General features: G+C 38.0%; 1 protein-coding gene across 4 annotated transcripts in view; it reads right to left on the bottom strand.

Annotated features, from left to right (window-relative positions):
* The window catches only part of sema4ab (sema domain, immunoglobulin domain (Ig), transmembrane domain (TM) and short cytoplasmic domain, (semaphorin) 4Ab), a 39,963-nt gene that overhangs the window by 12,285 nt on the left and 5,717 nt on the right, over nucleotides 1–21,961 (bottom strand). For 3 of the 4 annotated variants that reach the window (XM_034301661.2, XM_034301662.2, XM_034301664.2), the window contains exon 2: nucleotides 12,839–13,097. In XM_034301661.2, the coding sequence (XP_034157552.2) occupies nucleotides 12,839–12,944 (106 nt within the window). In that variant the 5' untranslated portion in view covers nucleotides 12,945–13,097. Of the gene's footprint in view, nucleotides 1–12,838; nucleotides 13,098–18,429; nucleotides 20,145–21,961 lie in introns of those variants that run through there. The other variant, XM_053231414.1, reaches the window with a different exon arrangement.

Raw genomic sequence — 21,961 nt, forward strand, 5'->3', positions numbered from 1 at the left:
TGCAAGACAAGTTAGCTTCTTTCCTGTTATCACTTACGTAATGGAAGCTAGCAACACCATTAAGTGTGTTACTATAGAAACGATTATGTGTTCGAATGAGCTCACTGATATAAACGCGTCATTTATGTTACAGCTGGAACTCCTGTCAGGGCCGCTGTTACAGAAAATTCATCAACACCTTCTGATCTGAGAATTCAACAGCACTGTGGTATCAAAGTATTTTTAAAGTAACAGGGTTATTGTTAGCATTTCTTCAGCTGTGAAACGCCGCACTAAAATCACATCATGGATGACGCTTAGCTGTCGAGTCAAGAGATTCGTGACTGATATTTACCTCAGGTGCTGTGACTAGAGGGACTGAGGATGTGCACGAGCAAAGCGATTACTCTTTTTCTTCAGGTCACTAATGTTGTTTCTGCAAAGGTAGTTTACATAAGGACGAAACAATCTCAACGATCTCACTGATCAGTCCAGCTTTGTCTCATTCACATTTCTCAATGCCAAAAATTCAAATCTTAAAAAAAAAGAGGAAGCAAAAAAAAAAAGGAAAAAAAAAAAAATGACACCTCATCTCACATGCAAAACTGTCTAAAATGCAGGACATGCGCTTCGACACCGCCGCAGTCACGCACTGGTTCAGGACTGTTTACGCCACACATTTTGCTGAAACTTTAAAAGAATTCCTCAGCGTTTTTTTCAACCACATCAGCAGTGTACCGTACGTGTGAATACCGTAGACGACAATCTCAACACTGATATACCCAGAGAAATTCTGAGAGAATGCTGAGAGTATAAAAAACTTACTCCAAACTAAGGTATAATGGAAATCTAAGGGCAGCTGTTGAATTTATTCAGTGAACATTTAAAACAGCTGAATATATAACTCAAACCAACCGTTAGCTACAAACGTGTTACGGTGACTAAGTATTTATACCTCGGATAATCATATTGTATAAAAAGCACATAAATTATACAGATTCAGAGCTTATTAAGAAATATCTCTGAGGAATTCATGAAATACTCAACTACAGAATTATTGGCACCCTTTAAGGAAAGGAGCAAAAGTAAGAATCCGTTATATTTTGACTTTAAACATAGAAGTGTGTTTAAAGTGTCTGGTATTTTAATTAATGCAACATTGTTCAAAGTCATCAGCTCTTCCACAATTAATGTTTGGTGAAGTCTCTCCTGGGAAAAAAAAAACAACAGCACTAGGCATCTAACTGTAAAGTCTTCAGCCATGTTCACGCTGTATGATTTTCAGCTCGATTTTTCGGTAAAATGGGTCTTTGGTTGAGATCGGCGGTCTCAGAACCAGTGCCACTGCAACCAGAGACAGTCAATGACAAAGTGCTGGCAAATGAAACATGCTAATGGAGAGTAAAATTATCTTCAAGAACGTTTGATCACGTTGATTGATGACGCAGAACGTAGTCATTTTCTTTAATCGCAGATCTATCATTAGAGGATCTTTCTGCTGTGTATAGTCTGATATGGAGGACACACTCTATCACACACTCCGTTATAGAATTCGGCCAAGATTATACTGGGATCTCATACACATCCCGTGTGGCTGAAACTGGCTTAATAATAATAAGGTTTTGTAATATATTACATTATAATATAATATATATATATATATATATATATATATATATATATATATATATATATATATATAAGCATGTGGAAAAGTCAGGATTAATCTGGAGACTGAGATTGCTGCTATGAAACAGTCCAAAAAGCATCAATGCTACGTTTCTCCGAATCATGCTCAGAGTCAAATTATTGAATTTTGGATTTAGTTTGAGAATAAAATTGCACATCCAACGACTTGGTAAAGTTCAGGTGCTGCATTAGCAAAAAACAAACAAAAAAAAAGCCACAGCAGCTGACAGACATGCTGTGTAGGAGGTGTCGTCCATTTGGAAACTTAATGACAGAATTGCGAACTTTGCCTCCCCTGTGATCCTCCTCACTGTGTTAGAAGTTAAATAAAGAGTAAAGGTGAGAGTTGGACTTTCGCTGCAGTGCAATTTTGAACAGGAAGTGTAGAGCTATGTAAAGGAAACATTTACAAATTGAGGGCTGAAAGCAGTCAAGGTTTTTTTTTGAGGTGTTTGTGGTTGTGTGGCGCTCACTCTTTGCATGTTCTAACTAATCCGCAACAAGAAAAGCAGACGTGTGAAAACTACCCGTGTCTATTCACTTTACTCGATTTATCCAGCTTTACTGTATTTTTTTTTTATTCTTGGCTTCTAATTTCAGTAATAAGCACATAATAATTTCAAGTCAATTTAATATAAAGTGAATGTATGCCTTTCTGTTAAACTGGTTCCTTGACCAATCTGGGAATTTTAACATGCAGTGCAACTAAACCCATTTTCCGCACAATGACCTGTGTAATGTCAGTGTGTGTGTGTGTGTGTGTGTGTGTGTGTGTGTGTGTGTGTGTGTGTGTGTGTAGATGCAACTCTGAGTTCACTACATGATTTCTCAGAAGAGTTTACATGGAAGCGGATCGAACCAACCTCGCTCCGTGTCCGAGTGTGACTGCAGTGTTCTCACCTGCCTAAACAACCACACAAAAGAAGCCGCACTGCTTGAATTCGGTACATTAGTGGACTGAAACTCTCTATGGCTTTGCAGTTGAAAGAAAAAGATGTGAAGTGAAACACAAACTGAGCCACTTCTCTTGGTATGGTGTTGTTCAAGAAACAAATATGTTGCGCAACTTCGCACATGAGGGCTGAGTAAATTCCTGCTAGAACCTGCACATACACATCCCGAACAACTCACACACACACACACACACACACACACACACACACACACACACCTCTGTGTATCAAAGGGCAAACTGCGTGTGAGAGTGTGTGTGTGTGAGTGTGCGGGAGGTATTCGGTCACAATAAAACCAGAAACTTTCCCTCTTTTCTTCACGATAGCATGCACTCACTTTTACTTTTCTTTACAGCTTCATGACGGATGTGAAATCTGAAAAAAAAGGAAATAAATCGAGCTACATGGAACAAACAGAAATAATGCTGACACTATTAGCACTAGCCTCGTTGTAATTTCATTAGTCAATGTGTAATTAAGTTACTCAGTTCACTAGTTAATACACAGGATCCTTATTAGTTTAAGAGTTAAACCTGAGACGAATCCATTTCTTTGGAAAGCCTCATAAATTTCAAGTCTATCTGTATAACCTGTTTGCTTTATTTATAAACTTGCTGCCAAATTTTCCATTCAAATACGAACACGTGTACGCTCCTAGCAAGGTCGTTAAAACGCAAAACAACACCGCTAACACCTCAGATTTACTCAGTACACTCCTCTACTCCTCTCAGCTAATAACAGAAGAGCATTTTGGACTTTCATTAGACTTCAGGAGAATTCATTATCCTCCACTAAATCAGCAGAGACTATTTTAGATGTAAACATTTCGAAAGCATTTCCTCGCAGAACCATTTCAAGGCCAAGGCCAGAAAACGTCTGGGCCTGCTTCGGAGTGTTTGCACCATCCTGAGCGACTGGTGTGTGCAGTGAGGCAATTTTTTTAGAATGAAGATGTGAAACTCGACACATTAATGAGGAACTGATGCAACAGAGCGGCACAGAAAGAGAAAAAAAAAAACAGCATCCTACACCTTTATCTTGGCTGAATGAGTTGGAGTGAGATGTAGTCTGATTCTGCAGTTACAGTAACAGTAGTCATAGATTTGCTGATTCTGTCAGAAAAGGCCATCCGTTGTCACATCCCTCAGGACTGACTCATACGCTAAGAAGACTAAATGTGAGAAAAGAGGTATTTCAAATGTATTATTTTGTACTATACACAAAAAGACTAAGAGTGTATGTCAAACGCCAGTGCTCAAATGAAGAGTCCATCCTGACAAGTAATGCCCGATGATAATGATGTACACAGATATACTATTCAGTAGCTAATAGCCCGCCAAATAATAAGCTAAAGCCTAGTGCATATTACAAGAGTTTATATGCGATTTCCCTTTCGCAGACTTTTTTTTGCTGCTTGGCGAACGTTCATGTAGTGTGAACACTTCAGTGTCATAATGTTCAACGTTTTCTGTGATGAATCACGTAGAATGAACCCCTCTACAAAAAGCAGCAAGACCAGCACTGAGAAACAGCCAATGAGAGTCCAAAAGGAGATCAAATTTAATGTGCTGTCACGCGCAGCAGATCCCTGAATCCAGTTCATGATCCATCTATTTGTGTGGGACAGCAAGGGAAAAAACAGCAAAGGAAGAGGAACAGCAAAACAAACAAACAAACAAAAAAACAAAACATGACATTGTTCCTGGTGACAAACAGTATAAAAATTTATTTGCACTGTACCTCCAGTTCTCTTTGCAGAACAGACAATCGTCACTGCCTGCGTCTTCCCAACAAACCCTTCCTCCACAATTTTCTCTTAGTTCTCTTGTTTCTTATTTCCATACAAATTAATGCAGAAAAAACCACCACAGCTAAAGTCATAAAGCCACATCACTGGCAGTTTTCACATTTATTTTCAAGAGAAAACGAGGTTTGGGGATCAGGCACGTTTTTCCTGGTATCTCTCCCGGCGAAAAATGGTGTAGTGTGTGCGCCTCATCTGTGATTACTCGCGTAGTGTGTGCACTGCTCCAGCCACAAAACAACAGATCGCAATCAACACGCTTATCTAATGCCTGAGGGACACTAAACTCACAACATTTAGTTATATAATAACACAACTTTACTCTCCATGTAATTCCACAGTCATATTTAAGTGACATTTGTAGCCAACCAACACATACGTGAACATCTCTGAGGCACCAAGTAGTCTTGTTGGGACGGATTAGAGTTTGGGATGTTTCCTAAAATGGCTGATCTAGCAAAAACGCTAACTAGACATAAATGTTCGCATTTTGAAAAAAAAAAAAGCACAGATTTCATCTGTGGTCAACTTTTGACTCAGTGGAATCCATTCAATTCATTTAAACTGCATCGCACTTTTAAAAATAGACATCATCACAAAGCAGCTTCGCAGAAATCGAGATTTAGACCCAGAGGCGACGGCTGCGAGGAAATACTCCCCGAGACGACGTGAGGAAGAAATCTTAAGAGGAACCAGACTCAAAAGGGAACCCATCTTCTTCTGGGTGACGCCGGATAGTGCGGTTATAAATCATTACAGTATCCAGGTGTATCACATTCACATGTTCATTCGCTCTTTTACCTGAAGCAGAATCAGCACTTTAGTTTATCTATTAGATGAAGGTGTTTGTAATGCAACAGAAACACATGAAACAAGCATCAGACTAGCACTAGCAGACTAGTAATATCATGTGTTACTTCCTCAGTTACTTTCCCTGAACTGAGTGGTGAAGCGTGGCCTATTTTGGAAGTTCATGTAAATGACTTCTATAACAAGCATCAGCAGCTGAGTTTCTGCTCTAGTGACCAGAAGCTTATGATGAATACGACTGTCTATTCAAATCCTGATAAACAAATGATCACATTCTATCTAACCTTAAACAAAATCATCTTAATCTTAATCTGTTGAATTCTCGACTCTGATTGGTCAGAAGGTGTTGAATAATTTTCTATAACAGCAGCTCTGACCATAGCGCAGGGTTAATTATTAGACACTCGTAATACTTTATCTTTACTACAGTAACAACTAACACACGGACTGGTACAGCAGATACTTCACTTATTAACAAATGGATTTAGAAACATGTTATTTAACAAGAAAATACATATAATCATTGATATGGTGAAGCTTTCTTCAAAGAAATGTTTATTTAATATTTATGGAAGGAGTCTCCAGTTTGTAAGAGTCAGTTAGTTTTCCACCACATGAAAGTCTTCCTGACGGTTTCTCAGTAAAAATGCAAGCTAACACCAAGAGAGAGAAAAACAGATGGTGAGAGAATGACTGCTTAGAGCTGCTATAACATAAGTGAGAACAGGAACTAACTTGTTTAACGGATGTTCCACAATATTTAAAGTATCTACAAACTGAAAATATGTTGTGTAGAAATAGAAATTTAGACTAAATCAGAGTGCTGTTATAGGGGAAAAAACTACTTTGGGGCAGTAACAGTGACTCACACCACCCCATCACTGATTATTTTCCTATAACAGCACACCCCCAGGTTGTTTTTTTTTTTTTTTTTTTTAAATCCTTACATAATCCATACTGACATGAGATGATTTTGCCAGACAATAGAATGTTTATTCACTCTAAATTTGACCGGAAATAACTAAAATCAAAGCCACCTCAATCTGTCATTATTTGGCAGAAGGTGTGTTATTGTGGTGTCGGCTTTAATTAAAGCTGCTAGCAAAGTGTAATTTTAACCTTGGGTTTTGTCAGGTCTTGTTAACCCCACAGGAAAACAGCATCTCAAACCAATCAGTGTGAAACAGCTGTGAGCATTCAGGCTTCACCGTGACGGTTCTCATTGTGTAAAATGAAGCCGTAACACAATCGGCATAGAGATTATTTAAAAAAAATAAGCAGGTGCAATAAGCAGGCGTGATGAGAGTCTGTAACGAGAGTCAGACTGCGGAAATTTCATAGAGCAGCTTCAAATATAACAAAGTTAGTTGTGGTTGGTCTTGTGGCTGCAATACACAATATAAAATCTGGTTAATTGGCAAGTTTTCAATATCTGCTTGAATTTCAGCAGAACTTCTCTGTGATTTCCAGTGGATGAGGTCATGTTGAGCAATTGTGAATTTCAGTGGTGTTGAAAAGTGGAAATTACCAACCTCACACTTGCGCGCAAACGGCCAAAACAATTGTATTTACAAATAGATTCTGTATAAAACACAAATTTATGAGCATATAATGTGAGCTTTCACCTTTGTTCCTGGTGAAAATTCGTAAACTTGTTTCCTCACAGCTGTGTGATAAAAACAGAGCTGGAAATAATTACGTTCCACTGATGTCTGAGTTTTAGAGAGTGGAAACTTTTTTTGGTTTTACACTTCAGCAGTACCAAATGAATAAGTGTGCTATGTAAGGAATAAAACCCATGGGGGTGTGCTGTTATAGGAATATAATCAATTATTAATGCAAAGCTGATTACAGCATGCCTGGAAGCGTTTTCTCCCCTCATTATACCACACCAACTATCCAACTATTCATTTTTTAAATTAAAGAATGACCGTAATATGTTTTATCCATTTACAGTTACATTTAATGTTGTGGAATGTCCACAAAACAAGTTAGTTCCTGTAATCCCTTATATTATAGCAGCTATACACAGTCGCATTCTCATCAGTCTCTCTCTTTTTTTCTCTCTCTTGAAGTTAACGGAACAAAAATAATGCAGCTTGTCGTGTTACTGAGAAACCAGAAAGCGTAAAAACTCCTCTGGAGGAGTTACTGACTGTTACAAAGCACCGACACTGGAGACTCCTTCCATAAGCGTTAAATAAACTTCTCCTTACAGATCACCGTATCAGGGATTAGACGCTTTTCGTCGTCGAGCAGCTGTTGAGGAAAATTAAGTGTGCCTCAAATTTAAAGTTGTCAAGTTTTCTGCTACAAGCCAATCAAGGACACAATAGCGCACTTGCAGTCAACATGGAGGAACAGCTGTACTGTCGGGCTGAACTGATTAAAAACAAAAAAAAAACATCATGGAGCTAAATGTCTTTTGTTAAGAATTACATCCTGTGAAGGGTTAAAACAAGAGAAAGAAAGAGAGAGAGAACATGGACAAAGTTTAGAAAACACTGAAACGTGATTATTTTGCAGAACACGCCAACCGCTGAATAACACACACACACACACACACACACACACACACACACACACACACACACACACACACACACACAGAATAGTCGTAACCATCTGCTTCTACAGAACAAACTCTCTATTCATTAAAAAAAAGCCACAATAAAGAAACAAAACAACTGTTTCACCCGAGTCAGCGGTTTCATGGCTCTGCATCCTCATCTTTTTTCACCCAAATAATCGGAACCAGGTCACTTACATTTCCTCCTCCGTGTACACCAATTTTTGACCCCTAAATCAATCAGTGAGGTTTTTTATCCCCAAACATAATACACACAGCACCACTGTTCAGAAATCCATAACACTGTGAATCTAAAAAGATAGATAGATAGATAGATAGATAGATAGTTCTGTGCAGTACAGCGATCCTCTGAACATGTCCACTTTACGCTGTGATGTCATGTCACGTTTACGATACTGTTCTGAGAGCTCTGAGGATGGGACGATATCTGATCTTAGGGCGCTTTAAAGAGTGAGTCGTTCTGATACGTTATCGTTTCTATAGTAATAACTGTCCACAGGGATCTGTACAGTGGACATGCCATTTTAGAAACGTGCGTAATTGTTTCCTGTATGGAGCATTTTTGAAGGAGTCTCCAGTGTTAGTAAGTTTTCCTCCAGAGGAGAGAGGAGTTTACGTTTTGCATTTTCTTAGTAATGTGACAAACTGCTTTTTTTTTTGTCTAACTTCAAAATGACAGGCTGGTGAAGGAACGACTGTTTATAGCTGATATAACGTAAGCAACAACACTAACGAACTTGTTTTTCCCGACATTAAGTCTAACTACAAACTGATCAAAAGCATAGTGTGTTGTTCTTTAATTAATAACAAAATCGTAATTGTTGGCTGTGGTATAAGAGGAATAAAACACTCCAGCACATGCTGTTATTGGAAAATAATCACCTTTAGGGTGGTAACAGTAACTCCGTTACGCATTGGGCCTCATTATACCTCCCTACTGTTGATTATTTTCCTATAGCAGCACTCCTGCAAGTGTTATGTTTTATAAAATACTTTATGTGCTTAGAAAAGGAAGCTACAAATGAAATAAAAACAGGGAAATAAATTCAACATCTTGCTAAACTCCAGCTCATTATTCCTCTTGTGCTTGAAAGAAGGTCATTGTTTCAAGTCAGTAAAAAAAAAAAATTAAAAAAAACAGGAAATGTGATTTGTAAGGCAGATTAGAACCGCTGTAATGTGATCTGACAGATCTCTGATGCTGCACAAAAGCGCCGTTCATTCCCTCGCAGCATCAAAGTCCTTCGCTGTATCAATAAATATCATTTACATCTTAAATACAGCTTTCCCAAGAACCATGTGCTGGCGATTCTGGCTTTAATATGGAGCTCTGAGACGTCTATTTTACAGAGAACAGTGTGTTCTGCAGGATCAGAAACCACATCGGCAAGTGTGAGAACTCGACAAGATTTGTGTCATGATAACCTAATGTAATGTTAGCTACATTAGCATCATCAAGCCAGAAATGCTCCTATTCCTGCAGTGTTGATGATCAGTGCTGAGTCGTTCAATTCGAGCGTATGAAACAAAATCACTGCAAAACTGTGCAAGCTACAGCATTGTTCGAAAATGATTCTAATGTAGTGCATGAACTATAGGACATTATGAAATTCTACACTTATTCACAGCATGAACAGACTCAATAATCACAATCAGACCCAAGCTTAATGCTGAGAACGCTGCATGCTGCTAGTCTTGCAAGTCATGACGGAAAGTAATGACTGAAAACTACACGCTTTGGGAGAACTAGTGCTGGAAATCATGTTTCATTCTGACCAGAGTTACATTAAACGCAACTAGACCATCTGTGGCATCTGTTCAACTTCCTGAGCACTGAGTACAAAAACTGAAAGAAGATCTGAAGAGCAGATCAGTCCAGGGCTGAGCTACATAACAACAATACTGATATTGGGATAAATTATGTCACAATATCTGTTGTAAAATTATGTCATGCAATCTGAGCTGTTAATATCACAATCATATTTTTAAAAGTTGTGAAAAATAATTGCAAGCTGACTGGAAAAAAGCAGAAGTGATTATATAAATATATATATACACACACACACACACACACACACACACACACACACACACACACACACACACAGTTAAATATTTAAACCTAATTGTTTTATAAATACTTATTTTTTAATATAAAAAGTACATTTATTATACATTTAAAATGTATTATTTCTAATTTTTTTAATTACTTATTAATTACTTTTTTAATCCCCACAACAAATTGTTGGCAGTTTGTGAACAAACCTAGGTAGAAATGCCTTTAAGAATCATGATATAATATTTTTGTCATATCAGTTTAAAGGCTTTCTCTAAAAAAAAAAAAAATAATAATAATAATAATAATAATAATAATAATAATAATAAAACCATCGGCTATCAAATTGAGTCCTGGACTGAGCGAAAACGAACAAAATTATGACTTGTTTAACCTAAACTATGAATAAAACAGGATAAAACCTGATCCTGGACATAATATTTAGAAATGCACACAAAACATTTCTTATAAATGAGAAGTTCAGCTAAAGGGCTTCTCACTTCGTATTCTCAGTTTGACCAGGACAAGTCTTATTGCGCAGAGAAATAACTCAACACTCACACTCAACATCTGCCTGTTCCAGTCCTCATTACGAAGACACTGTGTACAAAGTGCAAAAATGTGTGTTCGGATTTAAAACACAGAAATCGCATCGTGCTATAAAACTAGTTTGTTCCTACATGGGTGAAATCACTGAGAGTTAAATATTAATGCGACATAACTGGGTTTGGAAGAGACGGAACAGACGTGAGCCAGCATCGCTATCGGGCCAATACCAGCACAAGACAGACAGATAGATAGATAGATAGACAGATAGATAGATAGATAGATAGATAGATAGATAAAAATAAAAAACTGGTGGATCGGATATTGGAGAAAACATATCTGATATCGGATCCTGTAACAAATGACAAAAGTCTGGAATCAGATTTGGAAAAGAAATGTGTACCCATACAGAGACTTGGAATGATTTTATTATATTTCTAATTGACTATATTTATTATTTTTACAATGTAAGTGATTTTTGTGCGAGTTTACGTGTGAAGTGCTTCAGTTAGAAAAAACATTATTTTAAAAAAAATCTTATAAAAATATGAGATGGGTTTCAGTATCGGCTGACAGTCAAGGTTTCTGTATCGGAGAAGAAAAAGTGACATCGTGCCATCTCTGGTGTAGCCATCAGACATCATTTCATGCAGAGAAAAGAAAGCTGGGGGCGTGCTGTTATAGGAACATACAGGAATCAGTGACTGTAACAAGTCACCACCCTGAAGTCAGTTATTTTTCCTTTAACAGCACATCCTGAAGTGTTTCATTCCTCTCATATCACAGCAGTTTGCTAACACACAGTACAGTGCAGAAGTCATAGGCACCCTATTACTTTTAGTATAAACTTTTTTATAGATTTTTATTTTAATGGCTTCTACATTATTGATTCAGTACAAAAACATTTCAGATTCCAAACATTAGTTTTCCAGGACAAAATGAAATGTTACAGAAAAAATGTTTGTATGTCAGTAAAGAAAGCAGCAGATTCCCTAAGAGACACTTTCCAGATAAAAACATAATGAAGGCTGCTGGGTTTCGCTGCAGAAATAAGAAGAGAGTCGACAGTCAAAGTCTCCAGAAGAACTGTGGCTGCTTCTGCAAGATGCTCATTTCCTTATAAAACTGCACAAATTGTACCTGAGACTAGTATTTGTTTTACCGAAGAACTACTTTTTATCCATTTTTACTTACATTTAAGCTCATAATTACATTAATTGCTCTCTCTCTCTCTCTCTCTCTCTCTCTCTCGTCATGTTAGCAAGAATCTGCAACGCATAAACTCTTTTGTCCCGAAGACGTCGGAAAACTTACAGCTTTACCTCTGGCCATTTCAAAGTTCTGACACTGGACACTCCTTCCATAAATGTTTTTTTAAAAAAACCTCATAAAAATCAACAATTACGCATTTTTCTTTTATAAAAACCATTTATGTTAACGTCTGCTATACAAGACCATGCATAAGTTGTTACTATAGAAACGTATTGGAATGAGTGCATTAATATAAACCTGTGATTTGAATTCAACAGTGCAGTGGATATAAAAGGAATATAAAACATAGCTGAGATTATAAACCACACACACACACACACACACACACCAGTTTTTGTTCATCATGTGACAGATTTGCTAAACATTACACAGAATTGTGCAATCATCTAGAAAACAAACACTGACCTTGTGTATGTGAGCTTTGTCAGTTATGAAGATATGCTTGTACTTTATACAGCTGCTTTATACACCAACTGAATTATGAAATTAAACTTCCATGTTAATGCCAATTCAAGCTAAACACACTGCATGGAGAAGGATTTCATTATTGTGCATTAACCAGAATTCTCCTTAGAGTTAAACATGTTCTGGAAGGTTCTGAAACCTATCCATGCTGGATCAGTTTCTGAATTCACTTTCATTAGCACTAGATTTAGTTAAAACTATAGAAAGGCGGAGAAAATGGAGAAAAGATATTATTTATTACCACTGACAACCATCTTATCTCATCATCATCATCTTACAGCAGATATGTAGTAGATCATAAGAAGGGGAGTGTATGGTTCTCACATTATCTGATCATGAGAGTAGGCAGACAGTTTTAACACTTATGGTATTATCATAATGCATATATTTAAAAAAAATTACTTTTGAGTAAAATTACTTATTCTTTAATTAAACTGAAGGTTCTGTTCAGTAAATACAAATTTTGACACAAATGTCTTTAAATTGGTCCAAAATAAGGCAGCTGTCCTACTTCTGCCTTCCAAATAGGGCGATATTAATGAGGATGATGATGATGATGACATGTTTAATATGTCAGGATACATCACATGGCTACATTGTGATGAACTATAAATGCATATAGCACTTCAGGACTGATTAATTAAGATGACAAAAAAAACCAGAAACACTCTTACCGAGAGGAAATGTGACACGGGGGACGGCGTTAGCGTGACCGCTGCTGATGATGATGATGATGAAGATGAGGGGAAGAGTGAGGAACCGTGGCTGTAGAGATGCCATTCTGACTGGAGGTGGACGAGGACGAGGACGAGGACGAACAGACACACTATCTGAGAGCGTTCGGCTTCGTGCTGCCTTTTCGTTCTGCAACTGTCCAATACGAGCTCGCACGCCGTTTCCACGGCCCACAGGAACTCAGCATCGTCATGTCATCTGTTACAGGAAGACGAGAGGCACCATTAATTACAGAAAGGGGCACAAGGCAGTCCACATTTCCTTCTGTCTGAAGCTCACTTCCTCTTTCGGAGTGGAGCGTGAACCAAAAAAAAAAAAAGCTCAAATCTTCAGCCTGCTGCACTGATATCACAGAGTCCGATCTGTTCATATCGATAATGCACCAGAAAACTTTTTTCAGATCCTCATTAAACACATTTACATAATTTTACATAAATTCTGAATAGGGTTACGTACAAGATCTACTGATTTAAAAGCATATGATACAAGACGAGATATAAGACAAGTTTACGAGATACAAGATATCTCGGTATGTGCATGAGTGTTGAAAAAGCATTGTGTACTAAATCAGTCAACAAGGTTAGTGTGAAGAATCCAAAAAATATACAAAATGTGTTTAAAACTGCTCGCATGCTGCAAGACTCCACGTGTTTTATAGCTCACAGCTTTGTCGTCACTGTGATTCCAAAATAAAGACGACTTTTCAATCAATCTGTATTTTGATTTTTCTATAACAGCAGCTCTGACGGTTGTTCCGACTGTAACACAAACGATAGGTTTATATTAATGCGTTTCGTTTCTATAGTAACAGCTCATTCATATGATCATTTCTAATAGAAAACGATTTGGTGTCGTTTTCGGTTAGGAGGTGTTTACTTATCATTTATGGAAGGAGTCTCCAGTGTCAGTGCTTTGTAAACGTAACTTTTCCGTCACGGGAAGGTCTTCAAGATGATTCGATAACATGACAAGCTGCAGTTTTTAGTCTTATTAACGTCAAGAGAAAGAATACAGAGAGGCTAAGCGACTGTATACAGCTGCTGTAACATAAGAGAGAACTTGTCTCGTGGACGTTCTATAACATTAACGCGTACTTCTTTAATAAATTACAAATTGTAATCGTTGGCAAATTGCTGTGGTATAAGAGGAATAAAACACTTCGGCTTGGATTATTTTGCTACAACAGCACTCCCTTATGTAGGGGTGTGTGATATGACCAAAATATCATATCACGATTCTTGACGAAACGCAAGTTTGCTAACAAACTGCCAGCAAATACAGTAGCGTTGCATTAAACAGACTATTTAATGTCTATGAAAGTACTTTTTTTAAATACTGAAAAATAACATTCATAAAAATAGGAGGAAAATAAATGTATCTGTAAAAGTGTTTATATCTTAGAATTTGAAATAATAAGTACAAAAATTGTAACATCAAATCAGCTGCTTTCTTATAATTATATATATAAAAAAAAACACACACACACACACACAAAACATATATCAGGATATCTCAGAAAAGTGTATCATGACATCACAATATCGATATTGCATCATCACATGGCCCATCCCTAGCTCAAAGTGTTTCATTCCTGAAACTGCAACACCCTAGTGTATTAATGAGAGAAACTGGGTGTTTCCAACACAAGTCCTTCAGGAAAACCAAGGCACGGAAGCTGAGCTCACACAACAAATGAAGGACTTTAGTCCAAAATACCAGGATTTCTAAAACCTTCAGGCCAACGAGCTTAACTGTTCCTTCTGGTTATTCCGTGAGGAGGAAACACCTTAAAGCAAAATGAGTCAGAGCCACAGCACAAGAGTTAAAGGAAACACAGCTATTAGGCAACCGATGTCATGCTGTATCAGTGTCTGAGTATAGAGCAGCTCACAGTCTGAAGAGTGCACAATGTTGTGAAATATCTACACAACTCATTCACACTTAGTCTGTCATTATTATTTACAGTCAGGATCCAGACTGGGCAGCTGTCAAATTCACAGATATACAAGAAAGAAAGAAAGAAAGAAAGAAATGGGGTTGACAATACAGTGCCCTCTGATATGAAAATCACTGATACCTGGACAACGTTTAAGACAAAATTATGTCCAGCTGTTATTTCATCCAAAACTAATTCAGCATACATCTACAGCATTAATTAACAAATGAAGAAATAAGATAAATATAAAAGAAGCCAACGAGTCACTCATTCTGAATGCATACGAACATACTACGTAAGGAATAACACATGATCGAATGTGGTGTTATGGGAAAATAATCCACAACAGGATGGTGTGATGAAGTGGAGTCACTGTTACCACCGTGAATTTAAACATTCTCTAATAACAGCGCATCCTGAAGTCCTTTATTCCACAGGCATTCGCCAGGGATTACATTTTTTTTTGTTTATTAAAGAGCGACATATACTTTTTATCTGTTTATACTTATCTGTTGTTGTGGAATGTCTGTGAAACAAGTTAGTCCCTGTTATCACTTATACTATAGCAGCTATAAACAGTTTTTTTTTGTTTGTTTGTTTGTTTTCCTTCTTGAAGTTAATAAGACAAAAAAAAAAAAAAAAACGCAAACAAACAAACAAAAAGAAATGCAGCTGGTCATATTACCGAGACACAACAAAGTACATACTGCTCTGTCCTGAAGACTTACCCATGGAGGAAAACCTACAGCTTTATCTCTGACACTGGAGGCTCCTTCCATAAATGCTGAATAAACATCTCCTTACAGAAAACTTCACCACATGAATAATTACATATGGTTTGTTCAATCTGGTTATGTGGAGCTTCTACTCTACATTTACAGCTACTGTTCTAGAAAACGAATCAACGCTGTCTGAATCGCAAACTCAGCAGCGACGTGGTATAAAAAGAAAAAGAAATTGGCAAATGCATACACCTTTCTCCTTCTTTTCGTGTGCTGTGGGTCTGTGACTCGAGGGTTATACAGTGTCTGGTTCTTTTGACTCAGCACCGAGTGTGCTTTCACAGCTGCGACTGCCTGACTGCCTGACACAGTACAAAAAAACATTGTTATAAATGAAAAAGTGTGTGTGTGTGTGTGTGTGTGTTTTCTAAGAATTCTGCTGAACATTTCTACCTCATCCCTCACTAGATACTTCACTGACAATTTTCCACACAGTATCAACGCCTCTCGGGATTGGTGCAGCTCTGTGGTTGTGGTTTATGGCTCCTGACTTCTGCAGCCAAAAAGAAGAGGCAAAAATATCCACAAATTCCATCTGTCAGGTTCGAGAGATTTACCTACGCAGTCACTTCCCAGCAGTTTAAACAGCTGAACTGGATTTAAAATAAAAAATGAAACTATTCTTACACACACACACACACACACACACACACACATATATCTACACTGTGACTGATATCACACATCAACATTACTGATTCAGTTAGTGGCAAAACTTGAAAGGTCTAGTATTAGCAAACAATAACGTTAGCACCTAATTATATATTATTGTATCCTCATTCATCACTGCAAGCATCTCAGAATGCAAACACACACACTCACTCTCTTTCTCCCTCTCACACACACACACACACACCTACCTCACTGTCCATCAGTGTGCTTTACACCAAGTCTCACTCTGTATAAACACGGAGATTTTGGTCAATAAGTAAAGAATAAAACACTCGATGTTGTGCAGTTATAGAAAAGTAATCACTGATGAAGCAGAGTAACTGTTAACACACCAAAAAAAAATGGATTATTTTCCTATTATAGCATGTCCAGAAGTGTTTTATTCCTTTTACAACACAGTGAATATGTTTTTAATTTAGTTGGTATGCTTTTCATCCATTTGTAGTCACATTTAATGTTGTGAAACATCTGCAAAATGAGTTCGCTCCCGTTTTCACTCATTTAAAAAAACAAAAAAAAAAAAACAAAAAAAACATATCTTTCATGTTACTGAGAAACTACAGAGCGTGAACTCCTGAAGACTTTCCCATGGAGATAAACTTCTTGTTCAAATGTACCGTTACAAAGCGCTGACACTGGAGACTTCTTCCATAAATGTTAAACAAACGCCTCCACACATAGAACGTTACCATAGCAACAATTACATTTTTTAAAAAAAAAAAAAAAATCCATGAGCATCTGGCATGCAAGCTCCTCTCCGAGCCGTTACTATACAAACGATAACGTATTAGAATGAGTGCTTTAACATAAACCTGTGATTTGCCTTGTAGCTGCTGTTAAAGAAAGTTAATCGACATCTTCTGACCAATCAGAATCGAGAATCCTGAGATTACGTTCTGTTTGGACTTGTTTACATGGGTTTCCTCTGGGTTCTCTGTCTCAGAAACACACTGGTAGGTGGGTTAGCTGTATCCCAAAAGACTAGATACAGAGTGTGTGACAGTGTTTTGTGTGATAATATTATTATGGTATGTCGTATAAAGGCAATCTGACATGATTAATTGTAAATAAATCTGTTCTCTTATTAGCATTACGCTATTTGCTCAATCACACACGACTGTTGGATCAACAAAAATCCCAGAGTTTGTCCAGATTGACAGCCGTCACATCAAGTGACTCATGAATCACTTCATGAATCTGATACATGAGTCACTTCAATCACAAGACTTACGTTAGTGAAGCCGGTGACAGCACGAGCTCACCGCAAAAGTGGAATATTCCCATTAGCATACCAGTGTGTATGAGTCATCTCATAGAGCTACATTTCATTCTTCATCCTACAGCTGCTATAACATAAGTGATCATGTTCCACAACATGAAATGTAACTATAAACGGATAAAAAGCCTTACTATGCTTACAAAAAGAACTTGTAATGGTAACGGTGACAAATTGCTGTGGTATAAGAGGAATAATACTCTTCAGGAAGTACAGTCATAGGAATTTAATTAGCTTCGTTAATAGTTTTACTATAAATATTCTTCCTGTAAATATTTCTTACAAATTTGACGCGATTTAGCGTAATTTTTGTCGTAGCCACAAGTGAAAGTGCATTCTTGCTTAAGTTGTTTTGCTGTTACTGTACTTAAAGTAAACAACACTTTTTCCACAGTCAAAATGGTCAAATTTTGTTGAGAAACTTATATAGTCCTAATGGACACAGTGCAAGAAAACATTTTCAAGCCGCTTTTCAAGTCACTTTTCACCATTCTACGAACCTCTTTTACTTCATTTTGCTATGTTAAAAAGATTTTAGGTCTTTTGGATGATGAGATTGCGCCAGTCTTTTTCCAGGAAGCCACGATTCCACACCATGATCACTTGACAGGACAAACTGTGATTGCAGCTCTCTATGGAGAAACACCTGACGTCTATTAGCCAGCGCACAAGCCTGTGCACGTCTGTCCTGCACAACACCCCGATGCTGTTATTTGCCGCTGAGCTGTAATCTGCCCCGTGGTAGAGAACAAGGCGCTACAAGCAGACTGTACGTTTAACAAACATGCACAAACCAGCTCCATCCAGTAATAACAGCTGTACATCACTCGAGTCATCAGTCATAACACACAGACTAAACCCTACCTGCGTGAGGATTACGTCCAGGGAGAATGATTTCGGGGGGAAAAAAAAAACCTGTGGAAACATCTCTCTGCGCTCATAGCTCACTCAGCTCCGTGTGTGTGTCTGACTATAAAGTACCAGAGCATCCAGATATCCTTGCGCACACACACACACACACACACACACATATACAGGTTTTAGGTGTGTTTACAAGGAACAGGAAAATCACTCCGATCAGGACTGACTAGGACTAAAAGCTGTTTATTCTTCAGCTCTGACAGCTCTTTGTGTTGATTTCTGATCAGACTAACAACTCTAACACTGTTACGTGACTTCATAAAGCCTTTATTACTCTGCATTGTCTCATCCACGTGTACTATATAAAGCTCTCTGACAATAAACAGACACAGACGCAAGTTGTGCCATAATTCCATTTTACATCGCCATAATGTAAAACCACTTTGGATTGTGGTTTATTATCATATCACAATATTGCATTAAATATAAAATACCAGTACAATAAGTTTACCTGTATTAATGGACACCTTTTTATTAAGGATGATCGATCCTGAGTGTACAGATTAGAGCTGAACAATATTATACACAACACTACACACTGATCAGTCATAACATTAAACCCACTGACAGGAAGTGAATAATGTTGATTATCTCGTTACAATAGCACCTGTTAAGGGCTGGGATATACAGTATTAGGCAGCAACTGAACAGTCAGTTCTCGAAGTTGATGTGTTGGACGCAGGAAAAATGGGCAAGTGTAAGGACGTGAGCGACTTTGACAAGGGCCGAACGTGATGTGATACGCTTGGCAAAATGCTCACCCGTAACGCAGACTAGGAGCGCATGGATTTGAAATTTTCATGACCTAATTTTAGACTAGGTTATATCATGAAAAATTTCAAATCCATACACTGACAGTGAAAGAGATTTTAATGAAAAGTTGTTCTCAGAAATCTCGTTCACTGTCAGTATTTATCATGTTGTTGTTATAAGCTGAAAGAGAGCATGGCTGTGAAAAAGGGAGCATAAAGAAATGAAGTGTGCAGCGATGCTTAACCAAAAAAATGGATGTTGTTTGGTTTAGTTCTAGTCAGCAGTGCTGTGTCCTTCTGTGTGTTTCACAGTCGCTGTGTATGATAAAGTTACAGATGTGCCCAGAGTGACAGCACAGGTAGCAGTGTAATGTGCTATGACAGTAGAGATTAAACACAGCTGAAGGGTTTTATAACAAAACAGACAGAAGCATTCTGTCTGAAGTTAGTCTTAATAACGAGGTCACGTGTCCTCCTGTGAAAGAATGAGAGCATGAAGCTCTGAAGGCCGTCATTTTTAAAAGCCAGAGGGACACTTCAGTCCGCTGCGTTTCTTGGAACTCTGAGCATTATGGGATGTTGAGAAGATCATGCAACTCTTCAACATCTGTTCGCCTCTGGACTTTCTCAGCAGCACAAATGCGGCCAAAAAAAAAAAAAAAAAGTGGCCTGCGTCGACAAACTCCTCCTGAATGCTGCGTTTCACTCGCCTTAGGACACATTAGATCATTAGGCATTTCGGGACAAAGAGGATTTACAGCTGTTTGTTGTTTCGGTCCCGAGACATCATGCTGAAGTTTTGAGTCGTGAACCGTTTCTTGATAGCGATCAGAGGAAAACGCTGCTGTCAGGCTGGAGGGTCATCAGTAGCTTCTGCTACCTTTTGTACCACGTTAGTCTTAACACTTAGCTTTGGAAGGCTTAAAAATAAAAAATATTTTTTTTTAAAAATTGCCACAAATTTATTAATTAAATTTAAAAGACATGGTTCTCTATTCACTTATCTTTTGGACAGCTGAAGCTAATATTTCTTCATTTCATCAGCAATACTGAATAACATCAGAAAGTATAACAAATTTTATATCTGTGTATATCTATTGTCAAATTTTGTTTTATAATAAATTATAATTCTGCTTTAAATTGCTTGTATTGTTGATGCAGCAGAGCTTTATTCCTTTAATCTGTCCAGCTCTCTCACTCTCACACACCTCCACATCTGTACAGTCTGCTCAAACGGATCACCTTCCGAAGCTTCCACTACGAGCTCGTCATCTCGTAGATCGCTAACCAGCCGAGCCAAGCTTCTCAGTACGATTGCATCGTATAGCTGCATTGCATTCTGGGACTTTGAGTCCATCATCTGCTCCAACGTCTCGACTACTTCTACGCTGGATTTCACACTAATATGACGTTGCATGTGAATGAAAAATGTCGAGTCAGGGCAGTTAATATGGGTTACGGTCATACAGTGACGGGTGCTGAACTATAAACACACTTTCATCCATGCACACTCAGTGTTTACAATGAACACACACCTACAAGGACTTATGTGGACTTATTTTCCGTACGAAGTCACCACATTCTTAAAAAAACGACCTGCGCGGTCACATTAATGTAAGTCGAAATATTTACACAGAGCCTGCATCCACGACTTAGAGACAATGGCTTTCTAGAATAAGGAGCTGTAAGAGACTCTCACTTCTCCTGTCTTCTTCACATCCTGGTATCATTTCCTTTAAAGAAAGAGATGTGCACCTGAAAATGCACTCTGCAGCCACTCCTTCTCAAAGAAATGTTTTACAAATTGCAAAAAAAAAAAAAAACATTCATTCTCAGCGTGTTGAAAAGATCTGAAATATATTTGGAGAAGTGAGCGACTGTCATTTCTTACTTTATGTTCACAGTAGCAGGAGACGAGAAGTCGCTCGTCGTTCGTCTCTTGTAGGCACGCACTGGCCAGCATTTCATATCTAATTTGCATAGAATTGAGAAAATCGCAATTCAGATGTTGTTTTGATGCGCGCTGCTGAGATCGTGGCTCCATGTCGTGCACAGACATAGAAAGGACCGTAGGGTAAAGGTCTAAACCAGGCTCATCGACTGATGGACCATGGTCCAGATCCGACCCAGGAGAGTGAAATACTGAAAAATCCTGTAGCAGAACTGATAAACGTATGAAAGTAATGGCTCTAGTTCAGAAGACAGGTCATCAAGAAAAGAAGAGTTTTCACAGAATATCACAGATTCTTTCACACCCTATCTAGTCTGATTAGTCAAGTGACATCATGGCTTCTTCAGACACAGGAGTCAACTATGAAATAATGTTTAAAGACAGTATTTATGGACAGAAAAGTATGCATTTATTCTCACCTTCAAGTCTTCAAATTGTCTTATTTATACACATCAAATAATAAATACTGGTTAAGCGTTAACTGTCGTCTCCATTCTGTCGGGTTAGTTGCTTATCATGATCGTTTTGTGAGCAAGAAATTTCATGCAGCTGGACCATCATAAATTTCACCTGAACACCCCTGATCTAAACTTTCAATCAGCTCTGAGAGATGGGAAGGATTTCATGATAGCAGGCCTGTTCGTCTTGTCTTGTTGATCGTTTTGCTCCGACACACAGCTCCAGGCAAACAGCCAGTCACACGTGTACACCCAACACACGCAACACACGCAGTGTTAACCGTCGTCTCCTTACAGCTAACCCATGATACTGA

Source organism: Pangasianodon hypophthalmus, chromosome 29, assembly GCF_027358585.1.
Source record: "Pangasianodon hypophthalmus isolate fPanHyp1 chromosome 29, fPanHyp1.pri, whole genome shotgun sequence".
In the NCBI taxonomy this organism is placed as follows: Eukaryota; Metazoa; Chordata; class Actinopteri; order Siluriformes; family Pangasiidae; genus Pangasianodon; species Pangasianodon hypophthalmus.